General features: G+C 50.3%; 1 protein-coding gene across 1 annotated transcript in view; it reads left to right on the forward strand.

Annotated features, from left to right (window-relative positions):
* The window catches only part of NMNAT2 (nicotinamide nucleotide adenylyltransferase 2), a 113642-nt gene that overhangs the window by 82248 nt on the left and 6551 nt on the right, over positions 1 to 24843 (forward strand). The window contains exons 4-8 of the mRNA XM_081025074.1: positions 1667 to 1745; positions 4934 to 5060; positions 6560 to 6640; positions 7787 to 7831; positions 11807 to 11883. Of these exons, the coding sequence (XP_080881200.1) occupies positions 1667 to 1745; positions 4934 to 5060; positions 6560 to 6640; positions 7787 to 7831; positions 11807 to 11883 (409 nt within the window). The remainder of the gene's footprint in view (positions 1 to 1666; positions 1746 to 4933; positions 5061 to 6559; positions 6641 to 7786; positions 7832 to 11806; positions 11884 to 24843) is intronic.

Genomic DNA, 24843 nt, shown 5'->3' on the forward strand with positions numbered 1-24843 from the left:
CACCACTAGCCACTCAGCGTGCAGTGTGATTAAAGCAAGCTTCCACTAATTAGGCTCCCCGAAGTTCCTACAGTTATAATTTGCATGAGTTGATGATGTTTTTATAAAATAATAGCACATTATTTGTACTGTAATTTTCCCCCACGGAAAAATAAGAAGCGCCTAGAGGTTTCCATGAAAGGAGGAAAGTGAGGGAACGCTGATGACCTCCGAATGAGGGATGCAGAGAGTTAGCGGAGAGGAGATGGGGTGGGCGGAAATGAGAGCAGTGAACGGAGGCGACCATGGTAATTACACAGTGATCCTTGCCAGTTGTGTGCAGTGATCTGTGTGAGAAGCACATGCCCCCCGCAGACTTTCTCATCCCCTCAAGATGTAGATTAGGGAGCGAGACAGCTGCCTTTTCGCAGCGGAGAAGCAGGCCCAGGGAAGTCAAGGGGCTTGAGAGTGAACAGCCCTTGGGTGGCGAAGTCAGGAATAGAAGTGAGGCCTCTTGATGTTGAGATTCATGATCTCCCGGGGAAAATGGGGTCCAGTGGGGAAAATACTGGGCAGGAGGCTGTTACTGCTTGGATGTGATGGGAAGATTCTGAACTCATTCCCTCGTTCATGGAACACATATTTACTGAGCGCTTACTGCTTACCTTGCACTGCTCTAGGCACTTGGAAAATCAGACTTCTGTACAGAAATCACTGTGGAGGCTCAGAGCTAGCTCTAGAGATGGAGGCTAGGCATTGGCAAGGCCTCTGGAAATGGGGGAGCCTGTTTGGCCAGGTCAGGTATCTGCTCATTTCAGGGGAGGGGTGGTCAGGGACCTGGGGGAGCCAGGCGCAGGGCAGGCTGACTTTCTAAGGGTTTCCCGTTAGTGAGATCCCATCTTTGGGAACCTTAGGTGTCTGTGCATGGCGGGAGGTGGGCAGGGAATGCTTAACTGCTAAGAAAATGTTGAGAAATATCCCAATTTAGCAGCTCATTAAGTTTGCAATTAAGGCTGAGAGCTGCACCAGTCTGGGCTGGATTCTGGCTCACTTCACATCCGCTTGTGCAGGAGGGTGTGGCCAGCCTATGTGTCTGTGCCTTCCAGTCTGACTGCTGTGCCCACCCCTGCCTGCAAGGCACCCCTCTGGGCAGGAGGGCAGACAGGGACAGATGCCTGAGCTCAGGTAACTGCAGCCACCATTAGATGAGGGCCTGGCTGTCACAAGCCTGTAAGTTCCAGAGGAGAATCCCCATTTTGCAGGTAAGAATCAGAGCAAGACACCGTAATAAGCATTTTACATATAACGGTCATTGAGCCTTTCTGATAACCCCACAAGAGAGTCACTGCTGTAATTCCCATTTTACAGATGGGGAAAGTAAGCACCAAAGGATCACATAACTTTCCCAAGGTCCCTCAATGGCACGTTCTGGGGCTGGGGGTTCAACGTGGGCAGACTAGTATCAGCATTGCTGCATGTAAGCCCATGCCATACACCTTTCCTTATACAGAGGGTTAACTGAGGCTCAGGAAGGTGCTTCAAGCCCATGTTTTATCTGATTTGAGATCTAAATACATGGTATGACCAGGTCTGCTAAGCTCCCTGAGCAGTGGTCTTGGGAGGGAACCAGTAAGGAAAGTGTGTGAGAATGGAAACAAAGGAAAAATACTCTTTCCAATTCTGTCAGGGTGGACCCCTGGGAGTGCTATCAGGACACCTGGCAGACAACCTGCAGTGTGTTGGAACACCATCGCGACCTCATGAAGGTGAGCTGGGCCATGCTGAAGGGTGGGTGGGCCGCAGAAGCCAGGCAGGCCGAGGAAAGGGAGCTGCGGGTACCCCGACCTGCTGCAGTTTCTGGTTTCTCGCCAGCTGCGGGGGAGACCAGCATGAAGGAGGGCAGTGAATCAGGAACCCAGAGCAGCACCAGGGGCTGCACCTGTCTTGCTCCTCCTGCTGGATCTCACCTGGAGCTGTTTTCATCTTCTGGCGGCAAGTTCAAGGCGGGAAGAGGGAGACCACAGGCAGAAGACTTTAGAAAGTGAGGCCAGAAGGAGACCAGGCAAAGAAAGCAGAAGGGAGGGTCTCTGGGAGGAGGTACAAGCAGCCAGGTCCTCCTGCCCCACCTGTTTGGGACCCAGTGGTGCCTTCATTCCAGCACAGGATGCTGTGCTGAGGACAGGATACCTGCCGGTCACTGTACCGTCATCCCCACTCATTTCTCCTCCCTCGAGTCCCACAGGCAGTGTTCTAGTCCCTGTTGCATGAGTGAGTAAAAGGAAGCACAGAGAGGTGAGCCGATGTATCTGACGACACACAGCGACTGCTTAGTGAACACAGAGGGGCACCCCGAGCTTGCGGCCGGTCTGCCATGACTGAAGAGCGGGTTGCCATGTTAGAACGGGTTCCACACTAGCCAGTGCAGACAGCACCCTTCACAGATCAATCCCAACCCATCGACTCCCATGGTGACAGGATGAAAAACAGTGCAAACGATAGCAAGAACCCTAACGGACCAAGACCGGATGCAATCAATCCTGCTCTCCTCCTCCGACCCTGATGAGGGGCCCTCCCAGCCCTAGGCAACAAACAAATGGCATGTTCTAACAGCGGGAATGCCGCCATCCCAGCTGTCTTCTGTCCCGGGGTCTGTCAGGATCTTCTCCTTGGGGAGCTGTCGGCAGCCCCTGATCACCCCATACCCCACCAGCCGTGTAGCCACATTTTGTTCTAAAAGATGCGGAGCCTTAGTGCTCCAGACCATCCAGGGGATCGAGCACCAGAGACGTCGGCGGACTGGCCAGCTGTGGCTTCATCTGTTACGTTTTTCCCTCGTAGAACAGAAGAAAATACAGCTCCCTTCTCTCCACTTTCAGGACCCTTTACACACATCCTGAGTCTTTTCTCGTCCCCCTGAAAGGGCTGTGACGTAGGGTGGCACCTCCGTGCTGGTCTCCACAACAGCAGTCATAAGACAGCCCATCTTACTAAGGGTGTATCAGTCAGGATAGGCCAACATACGCTGTGGTAACAAACATCCCTAAAACCTCAGTGGCTTCGCCCAAGTTTATTTCTCACACTACATGCCAGCTGAGGGGGGGGGTTGTCTGGGGACCTGTGCTCCTTCTAGTCACACAGAAGCCTCAGGCACCATGACAGAAGGGAGGAACCAGGGACCCTGTAGGCATGCCTGAGCCCTGGCTGTACCAGCTGTAAAGCCCGTATACCGTTTTGCTGTCTAAATGCCCAGGCTTCCCGAACCCTCCGTCTGTTGCTCATGGCCAGAGGCATGAGTCTGAGCCAAAGAAGCTTGGCCGGGAGCCCCAGCTGTTGCAGCGATGGGCACAGATGGGCAGAGAATATAGGTCACCACGGCCCCCTTCCTTGGAGCAGAAGCTTGCAGCAGCTTCTAATAACTCTCGGCTTTCCCAGTCTTAGCATCAGGCCCGTGTTCCTGGCATGGAGAGTAGACCTTTTGGAGAGACAGCATGGGGCTTAAGACGTGACTCAAGGCTATGTATGGAACGTGAGAGCCCACGGAGCGCTGATGAGGGCCGAGAGCGGCATGCACCCCGTTCTCTTCTTCCCCGGCACAGAACAAGTCGAAAGGGACTAACGATGCATGCGGCAAGAGGAAGAGATTCCTGCGCTACCAGACCAGTTATTAAATGAGAGTGTGGCATTTTCGTTCCCGGAGGTGACATAAGACTAGAAAAGAGGCAGACTGTCCCTTCCATTCCATCAGCCACAGCTGGACAGAGGGTCCCACAAGCAGGCTGAGACGCCCCTGGTGGTACTCGATCTCAGCTGGCTCCCAGATGTGACTCCTCCTGTCAGGATAATTGACACAAGTGACAGATTACCCCAAAGGCAAATGCCTGCCCTTCCAGGCCTCAAGACTGACATGGCGCTCAGCCTGCAGCGTGCCTCACGGGAGAGATGCCTACGGATGGTCAACCAGCCCTGGCGTTTGGGGGTCGTCGGGCAGCAGGACCCAGTAATCCAGAAAGGATGGTGGGTGGGGGTGGGATGCTGGCTTTCAGGGAAGGGACCTTGAATTAGCATTGGCTCTGGTGAAGGTAAATGATTGGAAATTCATCCTTTGTTTCTGTTGCCCAATAGTTACTGTCCCCTTACTGCAGGTAAGGGGAGGTTGCTTCTGTGACGAACGCTGCATTAGCTGCTCTTTTCTGCAGCGCTGGAGAGAGGCAGCGGGCCAGATCACACAGGACAATGGTTAATACACACAGAATTTTTATTGGGCGCTGGAATGTGTACTCACACTGGCGAGGAGTGCCCAGAACCCCGCCCACCCTGCTGCAACACAAACATCCTGCTCTGCCTGGCACCGCTCTCTGGCTTGGCCCCGCCATTGGCATCTGTGGCCTGGAGAGGAGGCAGGTGGTGATAATGCCTGGTGTTTGTATGACCTTTTCCAAGCTTACACAGCTCTTTTGCAGGCATGACCTAATTTGAGCCCCATGAAGCAGGCAGGGCCAGCAGGTAAGCACGTTAAACGGAAGGTTACAACATCAGCTGCTGTGTACGAAGGTCCTACCACGTGCCAGACACTCGATCGGTACTTTGCATATGCTCACTCGTGTAATCCTACCACGATCCAGAAAGGCAGCTAAGTTGCCTCTCTACGCCAGGTTCAAGAGCAATTAAGTAACGATCCAAGGTCACACAGCCACAGGGGACAGAACTCAAACTGAAACCTCGGTCTGTGTGCAACGCCATATCCCGTGCTTTACCCACCGAGCCATCCTGCCTCCTGCCAGCCCAGTGTGGCTCGCAGTGCAGCTGTGTCCAGAACCCACCCCCAGTGTTCTCCCTCGGCCCCAGGGGGCCTCACCATAGTGAACAGCAGATGAGCATTGGAAAATGACTGGGACACGGTTTTCATAAATTTCTTGGCTGATGACACTGACTCTGCACTTCTCGCTTTCCCTAGCGAGTGACTGGCTGCATCCTCTCCAATGTGAACACACCGTCCATGACGCCTGTGATCGGACAACCCCAAAATGAGACCCCCCAGCCCATTTACCAGAACAACAACGTACCCACCAAGCCTACTGCAGGTAGGGGACATTGATATCGAACAGTGGTTCTCAAACTTCAGAATCACCTGGAAGGCTTGTTAAAATCCCGACTGCTAGGCGCCACCCCAGAGTTTGACTCAGTAGGTCTGGGGGAGGGAGGAGAATTTGCATTTTTAACAAGGTGATGCTGATGTTCTTTGAGAAGCCTTAATACATAGCATCAGAGAGAAATCGTCACAATCAGAGACAGAGACGCAGAGGGTGACAGGGTGATGGTGTGCATTCTTCTTCTGCATTTAAATGGAAATATAATTGCCTTAACTGGGAATTAAATGTACACAAGTGAGCATTTTTCTGTGTCTCTTCCAAGGGCGTTGACGATCTTGCCCAAGGTCATACAGTGAGGAAGTAGCAGGGCTAGGAGTCTGAATCTGGAATCCTACACTCTTAGCCACCTTTTCAGTGACACAGAGCAGGGAGTCCCCAACACTTACCCAACACCGAGTACCGTATGCCTGCTTGGTGCTTTACAGGGGTCCTCATTCAATGCAGTGATTCTGTGATAGAGATATTAGGTTCCCATTTACACGAGATTCAGAGAAGGGAAGTGATTTGCCTAAGGCCACACAGCTGAAAAGTAAAAGAGCCAGAGTTCACGTTCAGAACTGTCTGGTTCCAAGGTCCATGTTCCTGCTAATATTTTCTTTCAGGCCAATTGCAAGAGACAGATCCTGGCATTACTTTTCAAGCCTAGAGACCATAAGCTATTATGTCATTAGTCTGTTATAAACAGGATCATTCCTAAGGAAGAGCCAGAATTTCATAGTTTGCATACAGCTGCATGTGGGGGTTTCAGAAAAATGTTCTGGATTAGAGGCTAGAGAGGTTATTGAAAACCAGATCCCTCTCAGCCAAAGCAGGGTGTCTGATTATTCTAAATACCATCTGCATGGGAAGGAATGCTTTAGCCGGGCAGAAATTATTCCAGATGAATTTGTTGTATCAGGCCGCATCTCCTTAGATCTGGGTATTAGTATTCAGCGATGAGTAAATGCGCTTGATATTGAAAAATGAAAAAACAAACAGCTTACATGCCTTTGAAGCACAGACTATAATCTAGCTGGTGTTAGGCAGACATAGCCGCATAATACACATTTGAGAAAATGGAAGAAAATAAATCATATGCCAAGTATGTCAGTGGTGGTTATCTCTAGGGGTAGGATTAGGGATGCTTTTCTATTTTCCTCTTCATATGTTTTCCTCTTCCATATTTTCCAATTTTTCAACCGCGTAACAAACATGACCAGATAATGAAATCCAGCCTGGCTCAGAATGCTTGTGCCTGGGACTGTGAATGAGAAGGAACTTTCGCTGTCATATTTCTGTTCTTTCTCTCCACCCTCCTTCTGCTGCCCACTACCCCCCCTTCCCCTCCATTGCACCCTGTTGTTGACAGTGGCCCAATGCCAGGCTGACACGAGTGTAAGTTGTGAGTGGTTCTCTCCCTCTGTCCCTGTCTGTCTTGCTTTCTCCCATAGCCAAGATCTTGGGGAAGGTGGGAGAAAGCCTAAGCCGGATCTGCTGCGTCCGCCCGCCTGTGGAGCGCTTCACCTTTGTGGGTAAGGGAGTAAGGACCTCTGTTTCCAGTCCTGCCTCTTTTCTTTCCGCCCTCCCTCCCCTTGCACCTGCTGTGGGATGACCATCAGGTAAACAGGAATGTCACTAAGCCTGCAGTGCCAGTGCTGAACTGTTATGGGAGCCCAGAGGGCACCACCAGCCTGGCCCAGGGCTGCCTGGGAGACGTCACTAGGTGACGGGCGCATTTCCCGCCCCCCCACAGAATGTGTCTACCTGCCTATGGGTTTTCAGGAGACCCAGAACCCTCCCTTGGGTCCTTCCAGCTCCAGCAATGTCTGTACTCCTGCTGATAGGCTAAGAAATGCATGCTCTTTTCTAATTCCCTGTTTTTTGGCTGCACCCTCAAGGCTCAGCATGGATGAGACTATCCTAGTCCCTGGGGCTCTTTCAGAGCCCTCAAATTCATCACTGCAGACGAGCTGGAGGTCTAGAGCTCATTCCTTCCATTTTTGGGGACTGACTTCTGCCATTTCGGAGATTTCCAACTTCAGGCATCTTGAGAAGGAACTAAGAGGGGCGGATGAGGAGGAAGGGAGGCAGGGGACCAAGGTGGCATCTCTGTGGCCTTGTGCAGGCAATGCATCCTGGTGCAGGCATTGCACACTCCAGAGCACACCTCAGAGGCTTTTTCACATCTTCCTCGGACTCTTGCTGCAGTCCGCCATGTGAAAAATCTCAGTATGCTCGGTTTTACTCGTTCTTTCAACCAGGTAACCGCTAAGGAGAAAGGGCCACCTCCTTGGGACTCAAAGCTGTCTCTTTAGGTTTGGAGGATGCTGCTCTTGTGGCCAGCATCCCTCCTATACAGAAAGAAGCAGAAGGCGCTCAGCATGAGCATGTGTGTGTGAGCGGCCCTGGCTCTCCAACGAGCCTGTCTAATTCTGACAGTCCCAGAAATGTGACGTCCATGCTGAAGCCTAAGGAGAGCCAGGCTTTCTCCCTTTAGGCTGGACTGTGCTGTCCATTCTCTCTACTCAGATGCCCTCTGTGCATGGCGGCAAGCTCACCCCGACTCCCACCAGCCCCACCCCATCCTATACTCTTTTCAAGGAGTCCCAGTCGGGCTGCGTGTATGGTACCAGGAAGTCAGGGCCCTAATGCTTCTGCGTTCCCTCTTTCCTCCCTAGATGAGAATGCCAACCTGGGCACGGTTATGCGGTACGAGGAGATAGGTGAGTGCGGCTGGCAAAGCAGGGCATTGCAGCCACCTGCCTCTACCACAGGCTAAGTGGGAGAGGGGAGAGGTTTGAAAACCCTGGGTCATGTTTGCCATAGGGTCTCCTCTCAGAAGAATGATTGCTCCCCAGCTAAGACCATACTCTCAATGATCCCCCTTTTATACTTCCTAACTGGAGGCATGCCAGTTCCCAGGAGATAGGCCTGGATCCTTTGGCAATTTTCCCTGCAGAGCCTCCTCTCCCTTATTCAAAAGACATGGAAGCTGAGCTTCAGTGCCAGCCAAAGAGACCCCTCTTTTGCCCACCACATGCGCAGGAGGCAGAAGACCCTCCCTGCCTCACCCCCCTTCCACCACCACCCACCGCCCCCCGGGACCCAGGCCTTCCAGATCGGAGGATTTGCTCGCTTAGAGACAGGACAAGGAGCAGAGAGGGAGCTGAAAGCCACTTTCACAACCTCTTTGCAGCTTTGGGCAGAGGCCGAGGCATCTGCAGCCCAGGGCCTCGTAGGCCCAAGGCCAGAGCAGGTGGGAGCAGTTACACGGAGCTTTCAGATGGGAAAGAGCTGACCTACCTGAGGAAGGCAGCTAAGTCCTGGGTAACTCTAGGCAGCAAACCAGAAAACCGAAATCTTTCCAAGGTTCCAGAAGGGGTGATAGACACAAGTGGGAGACACAAGTGTCTGAAGCTAGAGAAAGAGCAGACTGAGTCCAGAATGTAGCTGGAGTTGGCACAGGTACCAGGTGACAGGAGAGTCAGTGACAGGCCCTGGATCTCTAGGATGAAAGGCAGCAGACATGCTCCATCTGCAATGTCCAGCTGCAGTGGCACTGCAGGTCTCCCCTTCCTGGTATTTCTCTGTCTAGGGCTGGAGGTCATCGCATTAAAAACAAAACTAATGAGTACTCAAAACTCCTCCCTTTCTAATTGTTTCTCTGTATTTTAATATCCTTTATTTACCAGCACATCACTGAGAGCCACAAAAAGCGGCCCCTGGTTTTCTCGTTGCTCCTGAAGGCAGGCAGGAGCGGTTCAGGGTCCACAGCCCTAAACACGGAAAAGGGCAGGATGGGAGCAAAAGCCCTCCCTGCACTTCCCCGAGGTTCCACAGCTGGCCAGGAACTACCTTGTTGACCAGCCGAGCTCAGAGCACTGTTCAGACTTTTAACTGTATCACGATGCATATTCCTCTCCTTCCTTGTTCCAGAAGGAACTTACTGTGGCCAACCGTGACCTTGTTTACCTTCCCAGCACCCAGGGCCATCCCTGCCATAGGGAGTTCCCCCTCCTACAGAGAGGTAGTGCCAAGGGGTGTAGCTGTGTGCCCATAACTCCCATAGTTATCTCACTGCAGCCTTGGGCGGGGCAGGGCTAATGCTAGTCCCATCTTACCGACGCTTCTTTCAGAGAAAGGAAAGCTGGGTGGCCACAGCTGTCAGGATGGATCAATGGCCTGGCCTGGCACAGGTGGTGGCTGCCTCTGTGCACAGTGGGAGCTGGAAAAGGCCGCAGGGCCTGGGCTTCACATAGCACAGATTCCTGGGTGGGGAGGGTGGCAGAAGAGCACTGATTCTGGCTGCTGGCTCTGAATCCCTGGATGGGATGAACTGGGGAAGGAGGGGTGGGATGCGGAGGAGGTGGGAGAGAGCTGCCCTCCTTCCAGACCTCTGTGCTGTGAGGTCCTCTGGCTCACCTGGTCTTTTTTTGCAATCCCCTTGCACACTTCACGAGAAGGAAAACTGAGCTATTCTCCTAGCTCAGTTCGCATCTAGGCTTCATTTGCATGTTCTTAACCAACTGACTGCACCTGGGCTGCTGGGGGTGGGGGGTAGCTGCCCCAGACCCAAGGCTTTGTGGGCTGGAAAGGTCGGCTTTAGGCTCCTGTAATAAAGCAGGAGAGATGACTGCTGCCCTCCAGTGGCCACACGTGGGATCACAAGCCCTGCTGGAACCTCTGGTCTGTGACAAATGATCTGCTCAGATCCTGCAAGAAAAAGTAGAGACCCCACTCTTTCACTTTCTGTGCTCGGCTTAAAAACAAACAAACAAACAAACAAACAAACAAACAAACAAACAAACATTACACACGAATGGGAAAGTGAGTCTCAGACTGGGGAATAGTAAAGAGGCTCATTTTCATGGCTGGAGAGCAGTTTCCCAACTGGACTATGGACATTTGGGAACGGATGATTCTGTGTCGTGGGGCCTGCCATGCGTTGTAGAATGGTGGGCAGCATTCCTGCCCTCTAAGCGCACCCCCCTCGCCCCAGTCTTCACCACCAGAAATGTCTCCAGACATTGCCAAGTTCTGGAGACAAAATAGCCCCCAGTTGAGAACCACTAATGGGGAGGGAGCTGAGGGCCAGCACATCCTCTGGACACAGCCGTCTCATGGAGCTTTTAGGTGAGCAGAGTTTCAGGGCCTCAGCCTTTCAACAGAGAACTGACCTGGAACACTGAGTAGCTCCAAGTGGGGCAGAGGAACATAGAAACATAGGAATGAGCCTTGTCTGGCTCTTCTCAGCCATACCACGGCTGGTTCGCGTCCCGGTGGGGAGGCCGGTAAATGGTAATCCCACGGCATAACACTGCTGACTAGGGCAACCGTCCCCTAGGGACCCCATGCTATAAGAGCAAAGGCCATGGCAGCCAGCCCAGCCAGCCCCGAAGGCTCTTACACAGTCTGCCTGCATGGTCTCTGTGGTCAGCTTCTCCGGTGTTCACTTATTTAATACGTCCTGAGTACCTACTGTGTGCAGGTCACTCTGCCAGGCCCTGGGGATGTAAAGATACATTAAGGTCCCTGGGCATAAACAAATCAGTAGGCTGGTATGACATAGGGGAGAGAGGAGCGAGGAGGGGAGAGGAGAGACGAGGGGAGAGGAGGAGAGGAGAGGAGGCAGGAATATTTAGGAGTTCAGACCCCAGTGTCCCATGGGGCTCCCTGAAGATAGTCTGCCCAAGTGGAACGATGAGTCTGTCGTCAGCCCAGCAGCCTTCCCCTGAGCCATCTGGAGATTCCTGCAGCCCAGACAAGCTCACCATCTGAAAGTCCTTGTCAGGGCCCTGGTCTAGCTATGGGGGCTAAGGCAGGCAGAGCTGCCGGCCAGCTCATCCTCGGGGTCCTGGGTGGGGCCGTCTCACGGTTTCAGACAGGACACTCACAGCCATGGCCTCTTGACAGAGGGCCTGGGATGGCTGGGAACTAAGCACACCACCCTGACTCACAGCCCTGCTGGAGGTCTCTCCCCTGTGTTTCCAAGAATCCCAGATTTTCTTTTCCCCATTGCTCAGTTTTAATGAGCGAGTCAGTTTGCTGCCTGTTTTAAACCACGATGGGCCTCACTGGGATAATTCAGAGTGGGCTTAATGAGGAAAGAAAAACAACTGACAAGCAGGAAGTGTGCCTGGGAGTCAGAGGGGGGATGCTCAGCGTTTCTTGTCAGGCCCTTGACTGAGGGCAGTGGCCATGTAACGGGAGGACATTTGATGAACTCAGCTACTACCTGGTTACACTCAGTGTCCCCCCACTCTCCCCATCACGGGAGCAGTTCCCAGGTAAGGCGCAACAGCAGACAAGCCAAACTGCACTGACACTTGAGTTTGATATGGAGAAAAAAAGAGAGGGGCCCTTAGACCTTAGACAAGGCACATAGATGGCTCAGGCTCTGCTGGAGGGACCAACCATCCAGGTTTAACACAGAAAGACCCGTGTCCCCAGGAGCCGCACTGTACTGGGTGAACCAGGACTCTCCCTGAGTAATTCCTCCCATAGGGAACAAGGGGTGGTCTGTAAAAGAGCCTGAGCAAAGCTTTCTGCATTGCACACGATATGGGGCAGGGGTGCCTGGAAGACGGCACTGGAGCCCCAAGGGTGGGAGACTGCCATGTGCATCGGGGAAGAAGGCTGAGTCGCACGTTTCCCAGGTCTTCACTCACTCCCTGTGCAAACTTTGTCCCCCTCCTCAGAGCTGCGGATCTTGCTGCTATGTGGCAGTGACCTGTTGGAGTCCTTCTGCATCCCAGGGCTCTGGAACGAGGCAGATGTGAGTAGGTTACAAGGTTACAACAAGGTTACAACACCTCGTGCAGCTGGCCTGGGGAAGGATGGGAGGGAGGGGCTCTTGTTTCGGCCTTTGGTCTTCCCTCTCCCCACAGCCTCCCTCCCTAGCCTGAGTTCCCTGCCACCCATGAGCTCTCAGGAGGACAGTCCATTCACATCTCTAGGGAAGAAAGTTCTCGCCTACCCTGGGCTTTACCTCCTACCACATTTTCACACTCACTCTTCCTCATGCTTGCTCCTGTAAAGCCTGTGGGAAAAAAGCAATCTGAGTCAGAATACCTTCTCCCAGTAGTGCTTGGGGGTGGTGTGTTTGCTCCCTCTCGTGCTGGGGGCAGGAGGTGGGGGAGGGATAAAAAAAAGTCTTTGCCCTTTTGAATGATTGTGTTTTGCTTTCCTTTGATTCCCTTTGAAGAGGTAGTAAATACCATCCTAGAATCCCCTCAACAGGAGAATGGGGGCAAGAGGGGAGAAGTTAATGGCAAAAGGTCAGTAGGATCGTTCTGGCAATCCACTTGGGATAGAGGGAACCATGAAGTTCAACTTACACCACTTAGAAGCTTAGTGGATGTCTTTTGTTACTCTATCTGATTGAGATGGTCTTATGCCAGCTAATTCATAAGCTACTCACCCTTCATACATACATTCCTTCTTGTTCTTTCATTAATTCATTCATCTACTAGCCAGGATTAATGCTGGTTCCCAATCCTATAGTCCTATGGAGGCTAGAGTCTCAGAGCAGTAATTCCAGACCTATGTAGTGCTTTTTTAAAAAAATTATTATTATTAGCTTTCTGTGGACTCTGTGCAAATCACTCAACAACTCTGGGCCTCAGGTTTTTTGTTTTTTAACTTATAAAATCTATAGAATGTTACCTGTAGCAGTCTGACATTTTAAAGAAATATACAATATAGTCCCTGCCCCTAAGTATTAGGTGGCAAGATATATGCATATGAAATTTTTTCATGTACATATAGGGGGGGGGAGAGAGAGAGAGAGAGAGAGAGAGATCCTTTAGGATCAGACTCAAGATTCCAGTTCTACTCCAATACACCTCATGACAAAATATATTCTGAGCATCAGTTTTTCCCACCTCTAAAATGGGTATAATAATGGTACCTACCTCCCTAGGATTTTGGGAGAATTAAGTGAGATTGTCTATGTAAAGTGCCTAGCCCAGTACCTGACACACAGTTACATACGATTTACCTGAACAGACACAGAGATGTACACATAGATATTCCAGGTGAAGGACATACATGCTAACCTGCTGTGGGGTCACCAAGAGGGGAGGGAGAGTCTCAGGGAAGCAAATCATACTGTGTAGTCCTTTCATCTCCAGCCCTGAACGATTTCCTACAGGTGACATTCTAAATCCCCTTTTAGTTCTGGATTAGGTGGCTTAATTAACTTTTACTTTCCACTCTACAAGGTGCCATAAAATGAAAAGGTAATGCAGGAAAAGTTCAGTACAAGATCTCAGCAAAGCTCTTTCAAGAACCCAGGCAAATCCGGGCGATTGCCTGGGGCCCCTTCCCATGGGGAGACTCGGGCAGTGGGGGAAGGAGGGTGGAATTAAGTCAGCAGCAGGGAAAGTCTAGGGCCTCCTCTCAAAGGCAGACCCAGGCTTTTTGGAGCCTGAAATGTACACAGTTGGAGCCCTGGAACCACGGCCAGTCCTTTGTTCCTCCCGGTTAGATTGTTGACTGCCGGTCCTCTAAATTCTCTCCAAAATGGCTGCCCTTGATGTTGTCAGACCTGACACTTGAAAACTAGAAAAAAGAGGCCCTGGGCCTCTTTTCTTCCAGTTGGTCCCTGGTGCTAAAATGACACGTTGGTGAAGACAGAAAAAACTGAGAAACCAATAGTTGTTGATTGACGGGGAATGTGCTAGTGGAGGTGACCTGAGGCCCTTATCCACACAACTGTGTTCCCACTTGGTCAATCGGAGATCCAGGGCACCCAGTATGGCTGCACCCAGAGGGCACACAGCTCAGGCCAGCAGGGGCCCCCATCTCTCCTGTCCAGGGTGGTGAGAATTCCAGTCCACAGCACAGGCAGCAGGGGTTGGGGTGAAGCAGACACTCAGAGCTTGCTCCAGAGTGCTTTCTAGAGCTTAGAGCTCTACCTCCCAACACCCACCCGGCCAAATACCCAGTCCCTTGATTCAATCCACAGCCAATCTGTGAGGTCCTTAAAATCATGGCGTCTGAAGCAGAGGCAAAAAAATAACAATAATAATATTCAAGGAGCCGTTTCCTTATATAACGAGTGTGAATCTCAGCCCACAACACAGGTGTGCCAGGAACATCCTGTTTAATGTATTTAAACCAAATTAAAATTCAGCACTAATCTGTATCCCACAGGGCTGATAGGAAGTTAGCCTAAATCATGACCAACCAGCAGAACCTGGGAGACAGGCTCTTGTGTGCCCTGAACATGAGTGTTGATTCACGAGGTTCCCCACAGAAGGCCCCTCTTTGTTCGGGCCTTCATGGTTCCTTGAAGTTGGTGGCCCTCTGCTTCGCGCCCACCTGGAGCCAGGACACCTGGCTGAGTCTGGAAGCCCAGCGCTGGGCTCCACCCACCTATGATCACCAGGCCCCATTTCTTTCTGAGGTTTTGACCCTAGGGTGATGTCTGGGAGGGAGGGGGGAGTGGGTCTCACAGATCCCTAGCTTCTTTCTAGTATTGGGGTGGAGGGAGACAGCAAAAGCTCTTCTTTTTATAATATTCTGGTGGTGTCTTCCCTATTTTCTCTCCCCTCCTTGGGACATCTAGTGAAATTTCTTCACTGAGATTAAAGCCATTGACTTCAAAACATTCTGTTGTCTGCCCTGGAAATTCCTCCCATAAAGGGTCTAGTTCTTTGCTAGAAATAGGGTTGGGATTGGACAAAGGGCAATGTAGGGAGCAGGAAATTAGTTAGTAACTCAGTGAATTAATTAGCCCAGGTCTAGAAAAGGAAGGTCTTTCTTTTAAGACTCGGTATAGACTTAGCCCTGCTTATTCTACTAGAATGTTCTGCCATCTGGGACTTGCCTGGAACTTCAGTTCCTAACCAGGATGTTACCATGTATCAGGCATGTGAGAGACTCGCTTCGACCCCAGGTTTCCATTCATTCGTTCAGCTCTTGTCAGAACACCCTTCTCGTTGTTACCTGGTGTCCTAGGTAATACTTGTTGGCCAAGACCTCTGCTCGGGGGCTGAGCCCTGAGTCTGCCCATGACTGAGGGCAGGAGAGCAAAGCTTCTTAGAAAAGTCCTAGGTCCTGGCTTTGTGTTCCAGCCTTCCATGTCTTCTCCAGGATCCTCAGAACAAGGCAGGAGAGAAGCCACTAGTTCAAACAAGTCGCAGGAGAAATGGAAGGCCCTCTACCCTTCTGTAAAGAAAGCTCAAGGGAAGTGTGGAGCAGTCCTGCCCCCACCCAGAATGGGAAGCAGCTGACACAGTCTGTTCTACAGAAGGACTACCAGGGCCTCTTTTGGTCACAAACTCTCTGAGTCTGTCATGCGGGGATTCAACTCCCGCTCCCAGTACAACAACACAGGATATGGTGAGGCCAAAAGGAACCCCAACGGAGCCATGGATGGGGGGTCCTGTCACTCTATTCTCGATGGCGGCTGGTCGAGACACAAAAGCAAACATCTGCCAGTACCCCACCAAGGGGTCTTCCTGCCCGCCCCCCCATCTCTCTGGCAGCTGGTGAGACACACAAAGCAGGAGCCACACAATCTGCAATCCGCCGGTTTGCTAACCCCACTTGCTAGTCACAATCTGCCATCCGCTTCTCTGCCCACCAACCAACAGACCCCTTGCTAGCTGCAATCCGGGCTTGCTAGCTCGGCCACGGCAGTTATATTAGTGGCCAATGGCTAAATGGTTACAGCTGATGGCCAACTAGTTACAGCTGACGGCCATCTACTACCCAAGCCAGGACCTTTCCATGTGAGGCCAAGAGCTTGGAAACTGCTCTCTGGGGCTCTGTCCCCAGAGAATCACTCTTGCTCTTTCTTTTGCTTTGGATTCCTGAACCAATGCTCTTCATCCCGACATCTAATGCCACAAGGAAAGGGACAACCCCACCCCGACCCAAACACATCCCATGGGCATTTCCTATTAGGCACAAAGATCCATTAACCCACAGAGAATTCTGACCTCCTCTGACCAGTGATACATCCCTTCCCCTGACAGCCAGCTGCTGGAAAATTCCATATGCATTCATCAAGTTTCTCTCCCTAGAATACAAAAGAGCTGCTTGTGTGTTCTGGCAGTTGGCATTTTCATTCTTGATTTCTGAGAGAAACCAAGATTCAGGTTCTTGGAAATCAGGATTCTTGAGTCCAGATTCAGACTAACCTTGGAGATAGGACCCAGTCCTCCTAGCCTGTCCCATTCCTGGACTTTTTATTAGAGAACTGGCGTCCCCCAGGAGACCTGATCTTTTCTGTGTGGCTTCCTGACACCAGCACCAAAGCAGGTGTCCAGTTCTGGACCAAGGTCTGCAGAAAATCCAGGCCAAAGGCTAAAGGGTCCACCTCAAACAGATTTGAGCAGGAAACTTTATACTCACTCCCCTCCCCCAGACAAAACCTGTTGTCTAAGGACCTTATACTGCCAGCTGCTTTGTACGTCATATTATAATGGAAGGCAGTCTGGCAAATTAATCTTGATTCAAGTGTTCTTTCCTTCCATCAATCTTGCAACTAATATTTACTGAATGCCCAGTATGAACACAAGCATGTTATTTGCCCTTGAAGCACTTGCAATCTAAAAATATCTTACTTTTTGTGATATTCCCTATAGTTCATGAAATCAAACATGTAAAAACTTTAGAAGAATTTCTGAACCTAGTATGCACTCAATAAATGGTGGCTGTTATTCATTCATTGGTTTTAAAATATTTATTGAGTGGCTACCACGTGCCAGACACTGTTCTCAGGCTGGAGGAACAGAGAAAACAAAACAGATCAAATCCGCGCCTGTGTGCACATTCCTTTCTATTGGGGAGACAGACCATAAACACTTGCATTGTTTCTCACTTGACCCCTAGAACATGAATCTCTGTTCCCATTTACAGGTTTGGAAACCAGGGCTCACATGCATTGTGACTTGCCCAAGACCACATTGCTATTGAATAGCAGAGCAGGACTCTGCATACGTCTTCAGATCCCTCATCCAGATAAGACAGACAAGTGAGAGAAATGACATGTAATTCGTAGCAGGCAGCCCTTGAACTGGGCTTTGAATGATGGGCAGGATTGGGTTAAGTGGGTGGAAAGAGAAGGGCTTTTGGTGTTGAGAGAAGGCTGTGAAAGGTCAAGTGGTGGAAGCAAGACCTTTTGGGGGAGATTGTTCTGGCTGGTTGAAATAGAAGGTTTATCTTGCTCGTTATTTGGGAAGCTTTTGACTTTTGTAGCAAGCTGGCAAAATCATGAAGTTTAACGATTAAATACATTAGCCGCTCTCAAGTGGTATTTGCATTTTAAATAAGCAAGGGCCAATATTTAACCTAAAGGTGGAAGCCTAGGCACCGGAGATGGACCCATGAACAAAGGGATTTTTCTTGTTTTCTTTTTCTGGTACTTCTCAAAGCTCAGCGTTCTAAAGGCTGGCTCTAATTGGCTACATCCTACATATTTGCAGCCAACCAGCCATGGGCTGCTTCTCCATCCACCAGCGATGGGAAAACAACCAAAGAAAATAAACAGAGGAAAAGCCTGGGGCACTGGCCACTCCAGAAGAAATCCCAGGGTTCCAGGACAAATGGAGCAAAGACAAACGTTTAGTTTTTCAGGCTCAGATGGTTTTTCTCAGACAGGCCAGCCCCAGGCAGGAAGCCCGATGGACACTTGCACCCCAGGGGATTAGGCCCCCTCCCGGCTCCCACAAGCCCAGTGCCGAATTTACAGGCTCCAGGGAAGAAGGCTCAGCGGCTACCATGGGAGATTCTGGTTCTCACGTGAAAGGCACGGTTGGCTTGGTTTTCAGGCTGTTGACTTGAGTCTGGAATCCCCTGCCTTCCCACACCCCCCTCCCCCAGTCAAATTGGAAATGGGAGTGGGGATGATTTTCTCTGGGAAATCCCTGTGAAGTATCATTCATTTATTTGCACTAAGAGAGACATCCTGGAAATGCATTCCCACCTTCTCGACTCTGACCGCACTGGCTTCTCACCAGAAGGGAGCAGGGGTCAGAACCGAGATGGATGACTCTTTATTGAAATGGGTGGAGCCTGTTTCGGAAACCCCCCACCTACTGCGTGGCTTCTGCCTGGTGCGCTCGCCCTGCGTCTTTTTTAACCCACTCAGAAGTATACAAAATTACGTACTCCAGGGGGCGATGTGGAGTAATGGACCCAGGACAGCCCATCACAGCCTGGAGAAAATAGAAGAGTGTATTTTCAACCCCAAAAAGTTTCAAGTCACTAAAATGTGAGTCTTAAAAATGGATCTAGAAGAGATGTCATGTGACAGAAAGAGCTTTGAAAGCAGACCAGAGTAGGTTCAAATTCACTTCCTAGCTGTGCAACATGGACTAAATCTCACTGAGTCTCAGTTTCCTCACCTATGAAATGAACACTGAGGCACATCTCTCAAAAGGTAGTTGTCATAAGGAGCAAGTGTAATAAGAAATAAAGCTCCTTGCACTTGCCTGGGGCATAGCAGGTTCCTTCATAAATGTTTCTTCTCCTCCTTATTAATAGTCCCATGTTCACCCCCAAATCTCCTTGTGGGGACAGAGCCAGGAGAGCAGTTTCCAGGCTCTCGATCTCACGTGGAAAGGTGTTGGCTCCGGTAGTAGATGGCCATCAGCTAGGATTAGCTGGCCATCAGCTGTAACCAGTTAGCCATTGGCCACTGATATAATTGCCGCGGCTATGCAGGCAGGTAGGTTGGTGGGTTGGTTGGTAGAGAAGTGGATGGCGGATTGCGTATCATATGGCTCCTGCTCCCTGTTTCCAACCCAGCCGCCAGCGAGGATATAGTGGTATGACTCCTCTATTTATGGTTCCATTGGTGTTCCTGTTTGGCCTCACCATATCCTGCATTCTGGTGCGGGGAGTGGGAGCTGAGTCCCTGCATGACACTCCTCATCCGGAGAAGAGACATAAGTGGGCCCAAGTCACCCAAGTATCTTGAGAAGATAGCACTGTTTGGGGGAGACGGTCAGGATTCTGAACCCTGGTCTCAGAATGATCATACAGAGGGTCTTACCAGTTAGGCTTGCCAGGGTAAGTCAATGTAAATTGGATTCTGTTGCTAATGGAAACCAAGCCCTCTGTTTAAAATACTCTAATGGCTTCTCTTTGCCATTGGAATAAAACCCTATCTTTATGACGATCTGGTCCTTATCTACTTCTCCCACCTCTCTGAGCTGGAGTTCCACCCGGTTTCTTTATGTGAATAGTTTTTGCTACCTCAGGGCCTTTGCACTAGCTGTGGCATTGCTGGGAATGCTCTTCCCCTGGGTATCCCTAGGTCTGGCCCCTTCTTATCATTTAGGGTTCAGCTTAAAAGGCATTTCGTTTTATATTGAAGGGGTTCAGAACAGGCCTCCCTAAAATGTGCTACTTTGGCGTGTGGATTATTTTGAGATTAAGGCCATCAATACCCTGCTGGCTAATGAGAAACTTTTACCTCTCCCTTAAAGAACTTAAACTTGGAGCCTTGCCCATAATAAGAGTTATTACCAGAAATAACGTTTTATGGCCTATCTTTAGGGCAGAGCAAACATCTCACTACTGAACATCTGCTCTTCTTATCATCCTACGAATGACCTTCCTCCCCTCTGAAGTCTTACCCCATCCTTAACACAGAATGCCATATATACCTATTTTCCTTTTCTGTCTCTGACTGTCTCATGCATGTGCATTTCCCGTATGTACATACATAATCAAATTTGGTTATTTTCTCGTTAATCTGTCTCATGTTGATTTAATTATTAGACAAGCCAAAAGAACCTAGAAGGACAGAGGAAAATTTCTTCCTCTCCCATGATATTCAATATTGTATTTAGCACCACCTGATGTTTTCTCATGTATATATGTATTTGTTTATGATCTCTTCCTATTAGGAGGTAAGCTCTGTGAGCATACTAAACATTACCTGTCTTTTTCGGCACCACCAAGATGGTGCCCAGTTCGCTGTACGCATTCAATAAAAGTTTGTTGAATGACAAAATGAAAGGGTATCTGGGAGCAGCTTGGTTGGAGGGGGTTCATCCCATAAGATAGTTTGCCTGCACCATACGATGTGGATAATGTCTTATGGGTAAACTTTTGCCAGTTACCCATTAGACATGAGCCATAGAAGATATTAAAAGTAACCTGGCCTTAAAAGTAACCTGGCCTTATCCGTCACAGCAATGCAGTTGAGATAATTAATCGTTTGCATGATGTCTCCCACTGGTTAGTGATTGATTCAGGAGTTGAAGCCATATCTGTCTTTCTCAACCCCGTGCCCCTGGCGCCCAGGAAGGTGCCTGGCTGAGACCACAGGGCGTTGTCCCACCTAAAGCCTCCCTGAAATCCAGCAGGGCAGGTCTTGCACTTCAGCCTCGTGGAGGATGAAGATAACTGTACATTCCTTCCAAGAGATTTTCCACCTGGGTCTTCCTCCAAGGCCAACTTGCTTCCTGCTTCAACATGTCTCATATCCTTCCCTCAGATTCCCTGCATTTGGAGAAGCAGAGACTGCCCCTTCCCACTTCCGGTCCCCATTTCCACCTCTGACTCCCCTGGGGAGCCTTTAACCAGAAAATGAAAAGATATGCCTATGAGCAGGATGAATGTCACAGACCCGCACTCCTGAGACAGGACACAGGCCAGAGCTAACGTGAGCGGGCCACTGTGTCTTGTGAGAGATGTACCCTGATCCTGCCCACTGAGGTGTGGTGGTATGAGGTCACATTAGCCCCCAACGGGAAAGGGACCTGCCAATCAGGACAGTGCTGCTGTGTTAACCACTCACTCACCCACCTCCCCACATCCAAGACAAGACCTACAGAGAACTCTTCATGAAGACGCAAGAGGTGTTGGACCCCTCCTGCTGGAACAAGAGCTCTGGCCCAGGGGCCTGGGCACACCTCTGCCGGCATCACGGGCAGGGAGAGCCTGAGAGACCCTCTGGTTCCTGGGGCCCGATGTCTGCCCTAAGCACCCCCACTCCTTAGGGCACAGGGCCAAGGCCAACTTGCTTCCTGCTTCAATATGTCTCATATCCTTGTCCTCAGGTGCTCCTCCCATGAGTATCTCATCCCAAACTAAGCCGGAATATTAGCAGTTTAGGCAATTGCCTATGTGATTTAGAGCAACAATTTCCCAAAGGTGGGTGCACATCGGAAGGTTAAGGAGCTTGTAGAGAAGCTCCGGCCCATTAGAGACATGCCCTATTCACATCCCTGGGCTGAGGTCTGGGGGAATCTGTGTTGGCTGTAATTGTTTTCAAAGCTCCCCAGGTGATTCTGCTGACCAATCAGGTAAATTCTGGGAATTTGCAAAAGTAAGATCACCCTTGCTTATCACAAGGGCCTGAAAGTCTGTCTATAGAGGCACTTCCTTGGGTCTCCCAGAGCTCCATTAAGCATGATGGGCTTTCCTTTGTGTCCTAAGACAGGGAGAGTTTATCAGAGAATGTGTCCATGAGGGAAACATGTGGGATGTGCCAGGTCCTTTCCACCTGGGGACACATCAGCGAACAAAACACAAAACTCCCTGCCCTCATGGAGGTTACCCTTTGACATGGTGTTAGATGGAGTTAAGTCCTCTGGAAGAATATGAAGTACAGAAGCGGGGAGGGACAGGGAGGGCATGGGAGTGTGTGGGTCTGTGTGCACAGGGACACAAGTTGAAAGCACATGGCCAGAGACGGTCTCACAGAGAAGGTGACATTTAAGTGAAGGGTTTCGAGCCAAGGAGCAAGATAATCCACTTATAGTTTAACATTATCAGTCTGGCTATTGCGAACAGACTGAAAAAGGCAAGAGAAAAACAAGGAGACGACGTCCATCCAAGTGAGAGGCGATGGAGGTGAATTAGTTCTTTGTTGCTACAAACTGAATGCTAAAAACCACACAAATTTATCCTCTTCCGCTTCTGGAGGCCAGCAGTCCACCAAGGGTTTCACTGGGCCCAAACCAAGCTGTTGGCAAGGCCGTGTTCCCTCCAGAGGCTCGAGGGGAGAGTGCTCTCCCGCCTTTGCCAGCTGCTAGAGCTGCATGTGTTGCGTTCTTTGGCTCATGGCCTCTTCCATTTTCAAGGCCAGCAGTGTAACATCTTCAAGTCTCTCTCTGCTCTGTCTTCACATCATCTTCTCCCTCCTGTGTTAAACCTCCCTCTCCTAAGGATACTTGTTATTGAATTAGGGCCCGCCTGGCTTATTCAGGACAATCTCCAGATCCTCAGTTTCTTTTGCTATATAAGGTTACATTCGTAGGTTCCAAAGATTAGGACCTGGATGTCTTTGGGGTGCCATCATCTAACTTATCAAAGGAGGCTTGGACCAGGATAGAAATGATAATAATAGTGAAAAATGAGCAGATTCTTGGATTTGTTTTGAAGACAGAGTCAATTAGATTACCTTATAGATTGAACGTGGGGTGTGAGAGAAAAAGAATCAAGGAACATTGTAAGAAGAGTTGTAAGAAATTGTAAGAGTTTCCATTAACTGAAATGAAAGACTATAGGAAAAATGTTTGGGGGGGGTGTTGATTGATGTCAGAGAGCTCAGGGGTTCATGGATATAGGAAGTTTGAGATACCCCATCCAAATGGACATGCTGAAAAGGCCACTGGATATGAGCTCAGGAGAGAAGTCGATGCTGGAGGTTATCAATTTGGGAGGCTTCAGGGCGTCTTTAAAGCTTTGAAATCGAATGAAATTATTAAGGGTGAAAATATAGATAGAAACCAAAGAGGTCCAAGGACTGAGGCGTGGAAGACTCCAGGGATTCAAGGTTCAGGAAATGAGGAAGAACCGGCACAGAGAGACCAAACAAAAGAAAGAAAAAATGAGCAGCTGATGAGGTAGGAGGACCACCAGGACAGCGTGGCGTCCTGGAGGCCAGGTGAAAACAGAAGGTGGAATTGGGGGTGGAGGGGGAAAGGACCGCTAAGCCCCTCGAGGGAGGTGTGTACCTATGGGACCCAAGGCACACCTCACCAAGGGACTCTGGTCCCAAGAACGCAGGATATGTTGAGGCCAAAAAGGAACACCCACGGAGCCATGGATGGGGGTGTCCTACCACTATATTCTCGCGGGCGGCTGGGTTGGAGATACAAAAGCAAGCATCCGACTATACCCCAACGAGGGGTCTTCCTGCACCCCAGTCTCACTGGCGGCCAGGCGAGACACACAAAGCAGGAGCCACACAATTCGCACCCGCCGCCCGTTTTGCTAACCCCACTTGCTAGCCGCAATCCGCCATCTGCTTCTCTGCCAACCAACCCACAACCCCTTGCTAACTGCAATCTGTGCTTGTTAGCTCAGCCACGGCAGTTATATCAGTGGCCAATGGCTCACTGGTTACAGCTGACGGCCAACTAGTCACAGCTGACGGCCATCTACTACACGAGCCAGCACCTTTCCACGTGAGGCCGAGAGCCTGGAAACTGCTTTCTGGGACTCTGTCCCCACACCAACTCTAGCAGCTGGCACCTCCCCCACCCCAAAACACCCCCCCACACAGACACCCTCCAGCACGAACATTAAGCCCACACCCTAGGAGCAAAGGTCTACAAGCCTCTGGCCCACACTCCTGCAGCGATGTCTCTACGATGTGGTAAAGCTGTGTCTTATCTTTTAGACCCCATCTTCCTCGCCCCATCTGTGACTCCCAAGGGGCACGTCTGTCACCTGCTTCTGGCAAAGGAAAACATCTTAAGCAGCAAGGTCTCCATCTGCTTGCCACCCTCGGAGACCCATGGCACTGTTACCAACTGGGTGCTCAGATCGTTAGTTCCTGAGTGGAAAGCCTCAGTGGCGCTAATGTCACCCATAGGGCAATTCTCCCCAGGAGGCCTGACTGCCATTCGGAACCATTGTTTTCATGCTTTAAACTAGAATAGAATGCTCTCTTTAAATAACCCCATTATTTCATGTATCACATACGAAACATCCATCACATTCTCAGAATCAAATTGAAGGCAGTGTCTGTATTATACAGTCTATACCAGATATCTTGAAATGTCTACATTGCCAGGCAGTTGAGGAATCTCCATATATACCACCTCTTCCCTCCCCTCCCCTCCTTTTCTTCTCTTTTTCCCTTCTCTTTTCTCTTTCCCTACCCTACCAATTCCCCTGGAGCTTTAACTCTACTCGGACCACTGGTTCTCAAGCTTGGGTGCATATTGTAGTCACCTGGGGAAGAAAAGAAACCTGTCAATGCCTGGGTCCCATTCCCAGAGATTCTGATTTACTTGATTTTAGGTGTGAGCTGGGCTTTGGCATTTAAAAACTCCTGAGGTGATTCTAATTCACAGCCAAGTGTGAGAACCAGTGTCTTAGGAGACCTGAGTGGTGAAGCCCAGGGCAGTATTCTAGGAGAAACAGCTGGAGGAGACAGATATACCTGCATCTCCCTGCCCTGCCTCTCCCTAACATTCCTGGTTTATAGCACAAACACTCGGTGCCAGTTTACCGCACTGAGCACCACCAATTGATGCAGCGTATTGCGTGAGGCCCTGTGTCTTCCACATGGCATGATCCAGGGGAGGTCCTGGTATACTCTACATGCCTTTGACTTCCCTCCTAGGACACCTTCAGCCAACTTTTTATTTCGGCAACATCAGAGTTCTAGTTGCAACTCCAGTTCCAGTTGTAAGCAATGGGACAAGTAGGGTAAAGTGGACGGAAACACCCCCAGGGCACACACGTGCATACACACGCACACATGCTCGCACATGCACGCACACAAACATAATGAGGGAATCAAACTTAGAAG

The sequence above is a fragment of the Rhinolophus hipposideros genome (assembly GCF_964194185.1).
Source record: "Rhinolophus hipposideros genome assembly, chromosome: 19".
NCBI classification, from domain to species: Eukaryota; Metazoa; Chordata; class Mammalia; order Chiroptera; family Rhinolophidae; genus Rhinolophus; species Rhinolophus hipposideros.